Source organism: Nesoenas mayeri (genome assembly GCF_963082525.1).
Source record: "Nesoenas mayeri genome assembly, chromosome: 2".
Lineage (NCBI taxonomy): Eukaryota > Metazoa > Chordata > Aves > Columbiformes > Columbidae > Nesoenas > Nesoenas mayeri.
Genome location: NC_137543.1, coordinates 16,171,803 through 16,188,562, shown reverse-complemented (window position 1 = coordinate 16,188,562; position 16,760 = coordinate 16,171,803). Strand labels below are relative to the sequence as shown.

The following is a 16,760-nucleotide window of genomic DNA, read 5'->3' as shown; positions in this document are numbered from 1 at the left end:
AACCTATGTTTGAATGGAAAAATCAATTGTGCTATAGGGTGAAAAAAATGAAGTGTTCCCTATTTCTAAGTATTCACATACTAGCTTCCTATGACAAAGAGAGTCTTTTATCCTGGAGTCACACGTGGAAAGTTAATTGTTTACATAAGGTTTGGAAAACCATCTAATATAATGTGTAAATTCAAAGTATAAATTTTTAACCAGATAAAAATGGATAATCACACAAATGTGCAAGATGGAACACTCTTAAACCAGTGCTTTGGAAATTTAAAGTGGAAAAAGAAAGACTCAGCACTCTTCAGTGAAGAATGAGGTTGTGTAAGCACTCGAGAGGAAAAAAAGGAAGAAATAAAACCTTTTTTCTACATGGACAATTAATTTGCGCACTGACCTTCAACCTGCTCTGGTACTTACAGAGCAGTACAAAGGGAAATGCAGACGTAGAGCGAATGGCATAAACAAATTCCTGCAGAGAAAATTCTTCTGAAGGAGACATCCATTCTCCAGACTCAAACCCACTGCGCTCACTTGCCTCTTGTGCAGTGCACAACTCGTGCTCTGCTAAAGGAAAAACTCCTGCACAAAGTATAGCTTACATGAGAAAAACAATCAATGTGAGCAGGTTTGAATATCTCAAACACCAGAGCTGCCGTGCTTTAGCAGTGAGAAAAGTCTTTGACTTTGCAAGCTTGGGATATCTTCAACACTCTGACCAACTGCCCAGCGCAAGGCAGGACCAATGGAGCAGGCTTGGGGCATCGGCCTGACTCAGCTGCTCCATCGGGTGAGAACGTGGATGCCATTACCTGCTCAGCAGTACAAGGAAAAGGGAAGCAGCAATAAGGGACAGCGACAGTTATTATGAGTTTGACCAGGGACAGAATCAGATCGATGCAGTAAATGGCACTTAATGCACTTTAGTGACCCGATGCATTCACTTCATCACACTGTGCCGTGCAGCTGATTACATTTGATGCATAACACATAAAAAGCACTAGAGGCCATTGCTGGAAAATCTCAGGATGCAAAATAAATTGTCTGGGCACCTCAGGTTTTCAGCATTTCTGCGCACAGGTGCTCACACACTTTTCTGTATGGCACACTGGGTTTAATAGCACCTTTCAGAGGCTACCTTGGCACTGACTTTACGTACCCCGAGTTTGTCTTGTCAGGATCAGCAGTCAGGGCTCCAGCCCTGCACAAATTCTGACAGTTTCCTTGGTTTGGTTTGACTGAAACAACACAGCTGCTTTTTTTTTTTTTTCAGCCCCAAAATCAAAGAAAACTTGGTACAATCTTGGAAAACTAAATAAGCGGTCAAGTTTGCCAGCTGCAGAATGCAGTGAGACTTCACTCATTCGCATGGCATCAGTCCATGCACACAAACTAGGCAGGCTGTCCTCAGAAAGTTCAACTCCAAGGGCTACATGAAGGCTCGGATTTCTTCGTTTACATGACACCCTGGGGAGCAGCCAATGCCAGAGCAGTGCAGATGTAAGAAAAGAAAAACGGTCCTAGAAAGATGCTAATTGTTGGGAAATCTGGATTCCTTTCCTTGTCCTGGCACTGATTTGCCTTCTTTTATTTTTTTTTCGTTTGCCACCATAGTCAGGGAAGATGCTGAAGATCCTCTAAGATGCTCTTAAACTCCTTTAGAGACAATATTGGCAATCCAACAGCTACCCCCTGCCTAGGTCTCCAAATTCTTGTCCCACAAACCAGGCAGCAGGGAGGTTTCTCTGCTACTCTCCACCCAGCCCAAGAGCTGAAGTTGTGACCTTCTCTAACCCAGCTTACTGAGAGTGAGCTGGGCTGGGAAAAACAATCATGGGTGCTTTGATCAGGAGCTCTGCAGGGTTCCACAAGCTCTGTGCAGAATAAGCGCCTACCATGGACTTGCCCACTGCCACTTCTACCCCCACAGTGATTCTCTGTTGGGGCAGCATGCTGAGAGCCTGCAAGCAGACGGAGAAGTATCCCACTGAACCCAGACATCTCCTAAATTGGTGCTGAAGACACAGGTAACCTCCAGAAGAGCTGGAGCTGCAGACAGTTTACGTCCATAATTGTAATGGACTGGGACTCAACAGGTGTAGGTGGCCATGCCTTACCAGACCAGGTCTCAAAAGTCTGTCCCTTTGTTACACAGGGATAATGATTTTGAACCATTTTTGTAAGTGGTTGTGACTGTGATGTTGTTGTTGCTGTATGTCACCATAAATCACTGTGCTTTCCCCAGCCTGCTCTTCATTTAGAGGCTAAAGAGAATAGATGAGTGGAGGCTGCAACCCGTTACATGTGCAATGAGACAGGGGGGTTAGAAGCAGCCACCCCCAGTGCTCCCACCTGCTAGTACCAGTTCGAGAGTGTCTCTGACATGGCATCACAAATTTTTACTCTTAAACCAGAAAACACTGGCATGAACCCCTCGAAGTCCATACTTTTCCTTGCAAAATGGAGATATTTATGAATATCCACTTGCTGTTTCAAAACAGTTTGAGCCAGAGAGGTTAAATGGGTTTTTACCTCAGAATAAATCACTAGAAGAGTCGGGAATAGGACCAAGAATCCTATCAACCAGCCCTCGGTCTCATTACACGAAAACTGTCTTCCTCGGCACTTTACTTAGTGCTGACATTATCCCTCCAAATGTATCAGACTTGGCTTCTGTTACTGAGGCCATAAAAAGCAATGCAGGGAAGCTGAGCCTCATCCCCACCCTGTTCATCACATCCCAGTTCTGGACCTGCACTGCAGAGCAGCACAACGCACACAGCAAAGCCCTGCAGGGGGACATGCTGTCCCAAGGCCATCTCAAGCTGTGACCACCCCAAAGCCGCAGGGCTGAGGAAGCTCCCTGATCTCCCATGGGATGATGGCTTGGGGCTCAGGGAAAGCATGAGGAAAACTGCAGTCATTCTGGATTTACTCCAGTGTTGTCGATAGCAGAATTTGGCCCTGCTCTGAGAGAGAGAAAAATATATGTTGGATTTATTTGCCTTTGGAGTGAACTAGACAGATTTCAATACTTAAGGGGATTGCATTTAAATCATCTGTGAATTTTGAAAACAACATTATTGCTTGGTATCACAAGCAATTCTCAATTTTTAGATCTTCCTGAGCTAGACTCAGTTTTAGTCCTAATAGCAACAATTCTATTACTGCTGCGAGGGAAATGGAATTGCAATGAACTGGTATGCATTTTCCTTAAAAATTATAAAGTGACAAATGTTTTATTTCAGCTTCTCTTGAGGATTTGCTGGATATTAAAAATAATCTTAATGTAGTCACTGGTTGGCATTAACATATTACTCTAGCTGCCTGTTTCAGGGAAAGCAGAGGATTGTGTGTCTTCTTGGCAGCCTCTCACAAGGTGCTGCTCACATTCTAAATGTACTTTGTTATCTAGCAGGATCAAGACATCACTGAATAAAAAGGTATTGTAATTTCATGCTTTGAAAGTCTAATTCCACCCTTTTTCTGGCTCAAAACAACCCATTGTCTTCAACACAAACAAGAAGGATTTACACCAATCCAAGCAAGAGGAAAATCCACTTCCTGGTGCCATATTGTCCTTCATTGCTGTGTTTTGAATGCTCAGCTTTCAAACTCTATTTCAGATACTCTTAAATTGTCCATTTTCATATTGTCTTCCCAGCTCCCTGATGCTCCATCAGCGGTAGCCATAGCGTGCATATGGCAATCAGGCCACCGGTACATTATCTGCTGCATCATAGAGCAGGTTTAGGTGATGCATCAGTAAAATGGGGTACATTTTCACAAAAACCCTAGTACCCACATCGCAAATTCTGGTAGAACTAAAAAGTGAACATTTTTAAATATCTGGCTAGTCAATTTCAGACTCATATTTTTGAAAGAGCAGAGCTGCTGCTCTGTTTCTCCATCTCCAAGTCAAGATGCCATACAAGGTCCTAAATCCTTCCTCAAAATTTAGGACCTTTTCAGTCTTGCACTGGACCACCAAATGAAGACCCACTGGGGATGCCACAGACCTCAGGATGCTTAATACAAGCAGGAACAGGATGTGGATCCCATTTGGAAACAAAGAAAACTCAAAATGTATCTTTCGCGGGCCAGCAACTGGTCTGTCGTCTTGTTTCATGACTGTGAATGGGAACTGCTTCTATGTAGAGAGGAAGGGAGAAATTGGAGGGAAAGTATTTTACAGACTCAAAATTCTTGTTTCTGCTGCAACTTCCAGAGGGTGTTGTGTCCGTTTTTTGCAGTCACTAACTCAGCAAATGTTGTTAATATCACATTCTTCTTCATAAGATAAATGGCTTTATCTTATGTGTTCTGGAAAAAAAAAATACCTGTTCCTTGATTCACTTCAGCACCACCAGCAAAACAATAGTTAATTACAGAAAGGAAATGAGGAGGAGCCTGAGCTGCAGTGTGGAGCACCCATCCATCCCTAATGTGCGATAGAAATGCAGGTGATGTGCAAAACCAGCTACCTGGCACCAGCAGCACCTGGAGCAGGCAGCTCGTAAAATCCGCATACAGCCCTGAACGACATGTGGAGAAACAGAAGTGGGGAATAAAGCACATCATGCAGCTTCTGGAATGTCACTGGCACACCACTCCAAATCTCCAGCAAAATCTGTTTCTCTCTGATAGCATTGTGGATGCAATTAGCCAATAGCTTTACAAAGGGAAAGCAGAGATTTGTTTCTTTCCTGTTAATCATTTCAAAGAGACAATAAAATAAGGTGTTGATCAGTGCCAACACTCTTATCCATCTCCATTCAGTGAGATTGTTCAGAAAACCCCTCAAAAATGCATTTACAGTTGAGCTGACTATGCCTTAAGTATTTTGGGCCAGATCCTCATTTCATATAAGCAAGCAAAGTCCCAGGGGCTTCACAGACCTGCTTTTCATTTACTCCAGCTAAAAATCAGTTTTTATTCCCGGTGTGGCAGGTTAGCAAGCAAAACTGACACTGAATATGGGATTCCCCTCACCTAACAAGTACAACACAGAGATGTCCAATGCAGCTGCTTCTTCCTTTACAGACTTACTTTTCTCTAGAACAGATGAAAGCAGTAGAAATTACTGAGGGTCCTGTTTGCCTGATTGATTTTGGATTTGATCTCTGCTGTCTACCAGACTGCGAGGGGTGCACAGCGATAGCAGTGGTTTGGTTCAGATCAGCATCTCACTTCCGAGGTGACTATCCAGTCTTCCCCACTTACCTCATTTTGGCTCACAGCGTGGGTGGCATTGGAGCACACAAACCGGGTCCTTTTCAGGTGGAACTAAGCTGGAAGGTGCAGATGCACATCTGACACACTCCATCCCCACAGCGAGCTCACCCCCTCCAAGACGTGTACAGCGTGGAAGTCGGGTTACAGACTACAGCTCTACCCCAGACAGCTTGTGCTAATTGCTGTTGTAGACAACAGCCTTCTGGGAGCTCCTGCAGATGTAGCTCTACGCATTTAATCAAATGAATTCCACACCAAATTGTTTTGTACAAATAACGTGGCCAAAAGCCAAGAATTCCGGAGTTGAAGGAGTAGGAACACTGTTCTGGGATTGTTTTCAGGGTAACATTTTTTGCTTTTCTGGCAGGGAGAAGCCCACAGCCAGAAGCAAACACCAGTGGCTGTGGGGATGCTTTGTTTTGGAGGAACGCGTAGTGACCCAGAAAACCAGGAGCTCACCCACAGCTTTCTGCCTCTTCCCAAGACACCTCAGTCTTCTATGCCTGGCAGATCAGATGGGATGACAATGTAAGGACCTCTCCATGCTCTGGCAGTCTGAACCCCAGGTGTCCAGCCTAGATATCTCTGGTGGGAACAAACCAGTGACTAATTCCTCAGATTTATAAACCATGATGCCGAGCCCATTGGTGTTACGAGGCACTTTCCCAGAGCGGGTATCACCTGACCAGATGTTGGTATCTGCTGGCAGGACGTGCAATCTGTGTGCTTGTTCTGTCAGCAGAGAGAAACCAGCACGTGTGAGGTGCGACTTCTCTCATGCTGAGGCCCATGTCTGCAACCGGCAAGGAGAAGAAGCCTGGGCAATACTTTGTTCAGGGAGACGGCAGGTACAGCTCCGATAGAGAGGAGCTTTGTAGGCATCTAGCGTTAGGTGGGATGAATGCGATCCCCCTGACTGTGACAGGTTTCTGATAACCCCCTAACAATACATATGAGTCAATAAACTAATATATTCTCGGCCTGCAGGGATCAGCCTTCCAAGGCCTCCAGGCTGGTGTATCAGTCCTTTTTGTGCACGTGCATTTACAGAGACACCTTCTAAAAGTCACCTACCAATGACTGTGTCACAAGGCAGAGATACTGTCCTGCCACACACAAGCAACACAGACTGAATGTTCCGCCCTCAGGTAAGACATTAAACACCTGTAAACATTGCTGGACTAGTTACCACTGTACATAGATCCTATACCATGCACTAAATCTATGTAACAAAGTCACTGGATACACAGATGGCCATTACTTGCTTCAAGCTGAGGAGACAGCAGATAAAGAGCCATTCGTTTAACTACCCTGAACTTGAGACACTTGCCAATCATGTTCCCAAGTTTGTATTCTCAAGAGTACAAGCAAAATTTGTTATTCTACCTTAAAAATAAAACCACACTGCAACAGAAATGTACGTCCTTTATTAACAACTTCTCAAAATAAATCTTAAGAAAAAAAGTCTTTGGTGACACTATCTATAAAAGCAACCTATCTTAGATGGTAAACCTATGATGATATACAGGTCAATGAAGTAAACCAAATTATATGGCTTTTAAATTTCTCATTCTCTCTTTTTCTCTCACTCACACACTTCCTTTAGGTTTAATTGCACCATGTTGTCAATAGTCAAACAAAGAGGGAGAAACACTTTTAAAAAGATGTGGCAGCACTATGAAAACATTGGTAACGCATTAGAAATTTCTTTTTCTCAAAAATGTACATTTTATACAAAATAAGATTGTATTTTTTGTTTGCTTTTTTTGTTTTACATTTGCCCACCTAAGAACTTCCATTTCAGGTTTCCATTCTCATAATCCAAACACTATACATATTTTCTCTCAAAATAAATATACAGGATTATGTACAAGGTCGCAAGGCCCATTGGATCATCACTAATCCACTGCGAAATAGTCACTAAAAATATTATGAAATTGTGGGAGGGAGCATCCAAAAGCATATGACGAGTCCCATAGCCCCCCCTAATTTAACTCCAACTTAAAAAACGTGTATGAAGAGTAGTATAAAGGCCAGCTTGACTTAGTTTTAAACAAGGGTGAGATGAGCAATGTTTTGAAAGATGTGGTTTTATTTCTGTCGGGTACCAGCTGAGACCCTGCGCAGGGTGAGTCTCTGCTCGGAAGACCCTGGGCCCCCCCATGAGACCCGCGGAGCCCTGCGGGCAAAAAAGAGGAGACCCCCAACCCATCCCATGATGGAAGAGGGTGTTTCACTGGAAGAATTAATAAACTTGCTGTCAATCAATACAGATGTTATAACAAACACTGAGTGGACTTGTAGTTTTGATCCGAGGGGAACAAGAAAAAGGAGGACACTGGATTTTACACTGGGAACTTCAATATTGTAACCCCCCGCCATGTCTACTGCTAGCTGTTTCTTTCACTGTTTCAGTATCAAACGATTACTTTCATTCTCCAAATGATATCTTTTGGTAAATGAGCTATTTTAAAAGGCGCTCATGGGTGAAAGATTTATTTCTTTGTCAAAGTTGGCTCTGAACAAGAAATTGCAATCTCAAATTGATCAAATCCAGGATGTTTTCCAATGGAAAAGATCAAAGCGCTCGATAGCCACGCATGAGCACACCAGCGTGTTCACTATGAAATTGTTACGAAGCTTAAACATTCACATCTAGAAAAAGTTATGGTAATAATTAGAGTTCTTCACAAAATAGAAAGAGGGCAAATAAAATCTTGTACAGGCCCAAGGGATTACAAGGAGAGCCAGGCACTTTCCATCTTGGAAGTTTGCCCCTATAGTTGTGTCGTATTTTTCTCATTATGAATATCTCCTCCTTCTCATTCAAATTGTAACTGGGAAGGGTTTCTTTCTTTCTTTTTCTTTTTAATTTTCTTTAATAATTTCAATTAAAAATTCATCAGTTCTCCCAAACTCTAATCCCTACTTTTATTCTGTTTTAATGGCATGGATCTATTCACATTCATCCATCCATCTCACCCCTGATTAAATTAAGGTCAGTAACCTTTACGAAAGGCCACATGCGTAACACTCAGTCAAGTCATCAGGTATTCAAGTACCTGTAAAGTAAAGGCTAACATAGCCTGCTGTTAATGAAAAACAATTAAAAAAACAAAAGCTACAAAAGGAGCAACAAGGAGTTGAACCTTGTTTCAGCACCATCTGAATTAAGGGAAGGGAGGGAAAAAAAATAAGGAACCATTCAGTCGCATGTAGGACGGGATAAAAGGGTGATTTCATTCACTAAGGAAGCAACACAGCTCTGTCCAACACAGATACACACGGGAGGCTCGGAATCAAGCCCAGTGTCCTTGGGAGCCCTGGACAATAGTGTCCATCCACATGGAGCGTAACACACAGAGTTTCTGAGCTGGATCTGCCTCCAGCTCTTGCCCTGGGTCCCCAGGACACGGACACGGAGCCCAATGGCCATTCCCAAGACTGGCCGCGAGGCACATTCTTTCCTAGAGAGCCGGCTGTGCCCGGGTAACATACTGCAAAGAGAAACGCTCCTACCTATCCACATCCCGTCCGGAGCTAAGCCTTTAATTGTTACTTGTTTAATTAGCGGTCTGCAAAGAGAAAGGGCCCCGAATCACATTGGGAGCGAGCTTTAGCACAGTCTCTTTCAGCCGCCCCAAAAAGTGACGATAACAGAATGTCAAAGAGCTGCGAAGCTTGGCCTGACTCACTGCACTCCAAAAATGGTTAGCTACTCCCTTTTTTACTAAAAACCCAACACACGTGCCCGAAAATGGCATTAACTAAAACCCAAGGAGAATTGTAATTCTTATTTTTGTAGGGTCGCCTCTTTCCCTCTCCCTGGCCCCTCTTGCTGGCTACAGACCATTAACTGCAAATGGAGACATGAGCAAAGTGTGAGCCCTGCCAACCTCGCCCAGTGCTTGACATATCCTCCAAAAACCAAGTCTAAGGAGACAGTGTATTCCAGTCCCTGAGAGAACAGTCTGATCCTCAAGAGGAAAAAGCCACATGAGAGCTGCTGAGCGAGCCATCCACCCTAGAAAATCAAACCTCGGGACTTCACCTTCCCCCACAGGAAGCACAGACCTGAGAGCACAGAGAAGTGAGGTTCACGTTTTTATGGGATGTGGGGAGCTGAATTAGCAGCTTACCCTACAAAGACAGGACCATAACCTGCTCCCCTTCCTTCCCTGGCCCTGCCTCCCAACCCTTCCCTCTTTCTGAATCTCTCCACATGCTGATTTAACTCCCTAAAATGGCATTAAAAAAATCAATAAATCACTGCAATTTTAGCGAGTTAAATGGACTCACAGAAGCACCAGCATGGCAGAAGGTGTGAGGTGAGACTGAGCGGCCAGGGGCTGCGAGAGCAAAATTAGGGGGGAAAAGCGGCACCTCTGCCTTTCAGCACCATAAGTCACATGCTGCAGTCTCATACATTTTGGCAGATTCCTTTAAATATTTGGTTCAGATTTAACACAAAATGTCAGGAACCTGATGCTCCTGCCCTAACTTGCTGTGCTCTGTTCAAATACTGCAATACATACGCAAAGCAAAGCATTCTTTGCAAGACTCTACATGTCAGGTTGCATCCAAACATTTAGCAATATCTACTTTGCACTTTTAAAGCAACCTTCCACTTAGGAATTCTGGTCTTATCAGCAAGAGAAATTATTTAGGCTTGACAGCGTTCCCTCTACAACCAGTAACTGCTGCTTTTACAAGTGAGGAAACTGAGGCATGCATCAGTTATGGGAGTTGCTTAAAGCTGCATAATAAATCGGTGCCTGAGCCCAAATGAAAATGGTGAAAATTCTGGTCCACCCTTCCTAGCTCTGCAGCTACTCTTCACCCCTCCTACCAGACCACCTGTTTACCAAGGAATGAGGTATAGAAAGGCCTGCTGGTCTTCTCCTGGGGGGTGGCAATTATTACATAGCACCCCAACTGCACCTCATCAAAATGTGAGAGTTCAAAACATTTTTAAAGTGCTTATTTTCTTAGCAAATAGGAATGGTGTCTTCCTAACAAAAATCACTGCTTTTGTTTTCATTCTTCAGTTGAAAGAAACACATAAATAAGAAGAGCACTACAGAGAAATGAACAACTGGAATATTTCAATTTAAACCCACTCCCATTTGAAATGATAAAACCATTTGGAGCATGAGCAACGCTGGTATTTCAGGGGCAGGTTTTCAGTCCGAGTGAGTCTGCCCCAAGCACGCCTGGGAGCACCCGCTGCCACCAATACCCCGTGTCTGACCACGCACTTTACTTCAGGTGTCAGACCTCCAGGAGGGAATTTCTCCACCTATTTGAGCTTAAAAATAAAACAACAAAACCCACATGTTTTGATTTCATATGAACCAATTTGTTACAGGCCAAACTCCTGCACTGAGAGCACTAACATGCTTTCTTTTTTTCACCCACACTCCTTTTGCCCTCAAACCAAAGCTATTTCTAGAGATTCAGCCGCCACGGCCCCAGGCAGCGGAGGCTGAGGCCACATGTGGCCGCTGTGCTGATGGCCCCAGCGGTGCCCAGGGCCACTGGGATGTGTCTCTGCTGCCAGGTCCCCAATGTGCCCCTCAGCAGGGACGTTCCTCTCCCCAGCGAGGCCAGGCTCGTCGCCTTTAAAAACGGGGTCCCCAGGCAGAAGGATCTGTGCTTCCCTCTGGCGTGCTGGGGGTTCTCCAGTTTTCCGTCCGTTCAGAGGAGTTTTGCCATAGTGGCTGCTACAGGCTTGGGGAAAACTGGGAAAAAAAAGAATTAAAAGTCAGCAGTACATGAGGAAGGTTAATACTTGGGCTCTGTCCTGATTGTGCTCAGTTTGTTTCTGAACCTGCTGCATTTTCTCCCCTTGAGATTCAAGTGTTTAACTTTCCAGGGGAAAATGAATGAAAATTGCAATGACAATCAAATGCATGAAAGAAAGAAACGGCAGCTTTGAAATATTCACAACCAACACAATTTTGATTAAAGAAAGAACTCTGTTTTTAATAGGTTTTTTTTTTTTTCTGATCATTAAAAAAGTTTAAACCTGCATAGCAATCATTTCAAAAATAATTATTTAATGTTCCATAATGAAACTGTACACGACCTATTCTGGGGCGGCAGCAGCCCGCCGGGGCCCGGCGCAGTCCGGCGCCATGTCGGGCGCTTGCTGCCGGCGGCACAGTCTGGCTCCCGGCACGGTGGCCACGCGGGGCGGGGGCGGCTCGGCCCCCTCGGCAGCGCTCCTCAGAGTCGTTCAATGTCCCGGTACTTCTTCCTCAGGATGGAGACCTGGTCTTTAAAGAGGACAGGGTCGAGCCTCATCTGAGAGTGGATCAGCGGCATATAGCCAAACCAGCTGGCGAAAGTGTTCATGCAGCTCTGCCGTTGGGCGAAGTGGTCGGGGTCGGCCCAGCGCGAGGCCCGGGACGTCTGTGGAGAGGAGAGCAGAAGTCAGGCGTTGGCCATGACCCAACGCAATGGCTGGGCGCCCTGTCAGAGTAGCGCCAAGGGCAGTGCCGTGGGGTGACCCAAGCTGGACCACGACACCCGCACGCTGGCCTCACACAGCCTGCCAGCACATCGCCTCACCCTGTCCCTCACTCTTCTTATTTTAGACCCTCAAGGTATTTCACAGGTAGAACAAGTCCTTAAAAACCACCACGTCCTTACAAGTCCTTAAAAAACAGACATGGAGGCCACCGCTTTTCCCTGAGGTGCCGGTGCTGCTCCAGCCAGCTGCTGCCCACGGCCTTCAGCCGCAGGGGGAAAACACGCTGCCGTTATTACGGTTTCTGCAGGTCAAAAACACGCTTTTGCAGAAATGGATACACGAGTTATTTCAACCAGCTTGTAACTGAGCTCAGTAGAAGTCCTTACATGCTTGGCATTACTCATGCGTGTTGATGTCCTGCACGGAAAAGCAGGGTGCTCCCAGGAATCCCACCGGCAGAGGCCAGTGTATAAGACAGTAACATCTTATGGACAGAGAAAATGAACTGAAGTTCCAAGTTATATCACATTAAACCGTGACCTGAGAAAAAGACCACAGGTTGCGTACATGGAAAACACTGTGGCTTGATTTTCCAAAGCTCAGGGCAGCTGTGATTCCTATGAAAGTCCATTGAAACTCAGCACCTCTAGAAAAACAAGGCCCTAACAGCTCTGAAGCAGTTATTGTTCTCTATCTGTACCTAAAGTACATGTATAAACATAATAAAACTATTGTTTAAGATAAACTATGAATGCTGAGAACCTAAGCTTCAGGTTGTGCCCCTTCTCTTGCATCTCTCTATAGCACTGATGTTTCCACTGTACTTCAAAAACAAATACAAATTCATAAGCTCAAATTAAAATGCAAATAAACTGAGAGAGTCAGGGACTTGCCAAATGAATGGGGTATCAGACTTGATCTTTATCCAAGGCCTGTCCAGTTGAGCTGAAGTGGTAGGTTATAATGTGCATTGATTACAGGCTCTTGATTATACCGAGCCACTAAAGAGCAAGCAAAAGCTTGTTGCTGGAGGATTATAGCACACATTCTGGCCATTAACAGTGAATTTCCATACGAGTATTAATCTCTGTCACAACATTGGGGTTATGTTAATTTTTTATTTGTCTTTCAAGGAATTATGAACATGGTCCATTACATTTCCCAAAGCTGCAGGAACAACTTGTCTTTAGGAGAGAGTTATAGTTCATGGCTGACTCAAGTCACCCACACTGTAACAAGAAAAATGGATGTTCAAGCTTTGCCAAACAGCCAAAGCACGGCCCCGTGGAGAGGTGAAGCTCAAACAAGAAGCAATAGGTACTTTCTGGATGGCACCTTCTTGTTCACAGAAGGTCTCCTGCGTACCCAGATGAGTCAGAATTGCTGAATTACTACCTATACTTCAGATGGCAGGGGCATACCAGTGAGGGAGTCTACAACCTGGCACGGCCACTTCCCAGTCAATGATCCAAGTAATGCTAATAGAAGAAAATGTGAGGGGAAAATAGAGGATCCCGTCTTTCTCCTGCTTCCCAGTAATCATGGGACTATTTGTAGTGCAGATCACAGACACTGTGGCAGCAGAGATGGGAGCTTCTTTGGGACTTGCAGGATTTGCTATTCGTCCCATCACTCGTTCACAGGGGGCAGGAGGACAAGTGTCCCTAGGTCACCAGGTACCCCTGTTACTGGAAGGCATATCCATTTCTGCAATGACAGAGTGCTTATCCAGTAGCTGGAAGAGGCTCTAAAGCAAGCGTTTCATGGATGCTAGTGAGTGATGGTGTCACTGTGGAACGAAACGTTCCTCATGGGAAAAAATGCTTGAACATCATAAACTAACTCTGTTGTGACAGCCTGATGTCAGTGCTTGAATCACACTATATATTTTAAAGCAGCACAGAGATGGCCTGGTAGATTACATTCATTAATAGTAATTAAAAATATAAAACCTTTCTAGAATTTATCTCTGCTTCTAGTATTCCATGGCCAGGTATTACATCTAGAATATTTAATTAGAAAACTGGAGTTTAACTGAAATCCAGTCACCACAATCAGTTCCATGAGTTTGGGATGACCATGAATAACATCGTGTGAGAAAAATATGAAGAGATACTGTCAAGTACAGTAGATGTTTGCCATTTCTCCTTTTGGATTTTCCTTCATTATAATAAGGATACTTAAAGTCTATTTACAGTTCTGCTAAAGTAAAAACGGCAAAAAATAGGCAGAAATGTATCACTCTGTAAGCCTAACCTAGAAGCCAAACCTTTACATTATCAATCCATCCCAACTTCTAAAACATGCTCTGGATACATACCTGTCCCATCATGGTCTCCTTATACTGTTTTTTCTGTGTTACTTTGATTGGAGGCAATTTTGTCACAGCCGACACCAAAAAATTCATTAGAATGTCCTCACAATTGGCCAGTTGGTCCACCATATTCTTTAGGCTGGCAGGCAGGTAATGAGTGTACAGGTAGTGATAATATCTGGAAGCCAAAAGCAGTGTCATTAAGGGACTACAAACTCCAGGGAATTTCTATCTCAGTTGAGACACAAGTTTCGTACTCAACTCTGGATATACCACTTCCTTTCTTCGGTCTCATCTTCCAACAAGAATGGAGAACAAATCAGTACCTCATCAAAAGAGTACACAGTGCTAATAGGGAAACAGAACATAGGCCTTTTTTTTTGTAACTTGAAAGAAACAGTACAGACCTAAGTATCAAGATAATGGAGGACAGAGAACACCACATTGCTATAATGTGACAGACAATAGTGATGAATTCATCCTACACCTCTTCTTTCAAAACTGTTCAGTTGGACTCTATTAACTGGCATACTGCTGTCATTATTGTTGTAATTATTCTCCTCTGGGCCTGTAGCAACCCCTATGGTCTGTCTTCTCCTTTGCGGAGATGTGGATTAGGCACTCCAGAATTTGGTGCCTTTCTCCTAAAATCCAGAGAGGCCTTTGTTCTGCTGGAGTTCTAACAACACGTTTTTCCTCCAACATGCTGCAATACGCTGATCTGTGAAGTGTCCACTGTGAGACATCTCTAGAGTATCCCCAAGACTTTGCAGACTGCAGCTGTCAGCCAACACATACCCGGAGCTGGTCTGGAAGTAACCTCCTTTCTGTTGTGCTACAGGCCATTCAGCCGAGCAGCTTAATGAATTCGAGAACTCTTTGAAGTGTGTAATTCCTGATGTTAAAAAGAGCAGTCTGACTGCCTCAAAATACAAGGGACTTCAAAGAGACCCAACAAGCGCAATAATGATTACCAGATCCCCAGAGCTAAACCAAGAACTTAAATTATTGCCTCATAAAAAATAGAGCCATCTATTATCTTTCCACTTTTTCCCCTCCCCGGAAGAATGTTCTTCACCCCTCTCCCCCTGACTATTTGGTTTCATACAGAAGGAGGACAGCAGATGCTTTGGGTGCTTACTTGTGGTAAATAGCAGCTCCTGTCAATACCATGGAATAGTCATTAGTCCATTTGGAGGTGTACCCCCACCTCTCCTTAGTGTTGTCCCAGAAGTGACTGCGAGCAGGATACCCTACGATCCTCTCTGGAAAACTCTGCCAAACTGTAAAGGCAAAATCCACCTGCGGACAAAGGCAGAGGCCAAATGAATACTGAAACTGTTTCAACAAATGTCAACAAAACAAAATATTACCTTGCCACTAATTCATAATTCAAAATCTTGGAACTGTTGCAAAACATTAATCCTATGTATTCATCAGTAAATTAAACCGACTGTTTGACATTTTGCCCTATAATTATGCACATTTTAATGGTTCCTGTTAAAGGGAGTCTGGAGCATCACAGCATTACATTAACATTTTCAAGCGCGCCCTTTACATATCAAACCTTTTCAAGTTACAGAAAGAATGGGTGTAGGAGCATGTATTTATACTTGGATGCAATACAGAGCGGTAATAGCGACGTGGTAAACTGAACCTTCTGCACATCTCTGTGCTTCTTGCCATTTCAGTACTGTCAACACAAAGCTTGGAAAATCAGGAGTCAAACACCTTAAATTATAAGGGTGGCTCAGTGAGATTAAAACAGGCAATCAATGTGGAGTCCTTTTCTATTTTCCATCCATTTTGAGCCTTTGGGGTACATGCAGGTCATACTTTTAAGACTGTCTATATGACCAAGAGGGTTAAACATATAGCTTGATAAAGAGGAAGATAAGATTCCTGTGCAGTCAAAGCTTTTGGAGCCTATACTTTAAGAAAATGCTTCTAAATAACTCAAATTTCTGAGAATTGAAAAGGTGACATGACATTGCTACCCTGGGATCCCACCAAACAAATCCTGGTGACACCAGGAAAGGAATGATTGGGGTAGTTTGCAGAAGGCTCATCAGCACCAGATGTGAAAGGAGCTTGGTAAAAATACATATGGAAATATTACTATCACTATAAGGTTGGTTGGCCATCGTTGCACTTCAGCTTAGGTTTTGGAGCTCAAACTAGACCAAAATTTTAAAGAGAGTTAAAGACAATTCTACCTGTCCCTTTCAAACCCAAGAAAACGAGGGATTTGTTTCTGTACTGCACACCAAGCTCCCTCCAGTACCAGAGGGACCTAAAACTTTGCTCAAGAATGTTTGAAAAACCTTCCAAGAACGCAGCCAAAGTCAAGGGTGTAGAGGTTAGATAAAGAATAGCTGCTGCTCTGAGAACAGCCACATTTTGTGTGATTACTGTCAGACTTCTCTCATTTACAAGTGTTTTTATGAAACAGAAGAGTCACACATGTACTCAAGACAAAGTCAGGGACTGGTTATTTTCTTTCAAGTTGTTTCAAGGAATCTGAGGCCAACTAGAAAGACAATGTGCGCAAACCAGTTACCGTTGTGATAGTTCTGATCTCATCCAAATCAATACCACATGAAAGAACTAAAGGGTTTTTTTTTTTTCCCCTGTAAAGGCCTTTCCCATAAAACATGACATCTGTTTTCTTTAGAGAAGTCTGAGAATCTCAAACTTAAATAAATAATAAAGCAGCTGCACTCAGTGCCCTCACTTGTGCTT

The 16,760-nt window shown here is 43.8% G+C and overlaps 1 protein-coding gene across 1 annotated transcript in view; it reads right to left on the bottom strand.

Annotated features, from left to right (window-relative positions):
- Positions 1-11,288: 11,288 nt before the first annotated feature.
- EXT1 (exostosin glycosyltransferase 1) overlaps positions 11,289-16,760 on the bottom strand; it is a gene marked incomplete at its 5' end in the record, with an annotated part of 177,334 nt that continues 171,862 nt past the window's right edge. Inside the window, 3 exons of the mRNA XM_080339571.1 lie at positions 11,289-11,643; positions 14,025-14,196; positions 15,160-15,320. Coding sequence (XP_080195697.1) covers positions 11,458-11,643; positions 14,025-14,196; positions 15,160-15,320 — 519 coding nt within the window. The 3' untranslated portion in view covers positions 11,289-11,457. The remainder of the gene's footprint in view (positions 11,644-14,024; positions 14,197-15,159; positions 15,321-16,760) is intronic.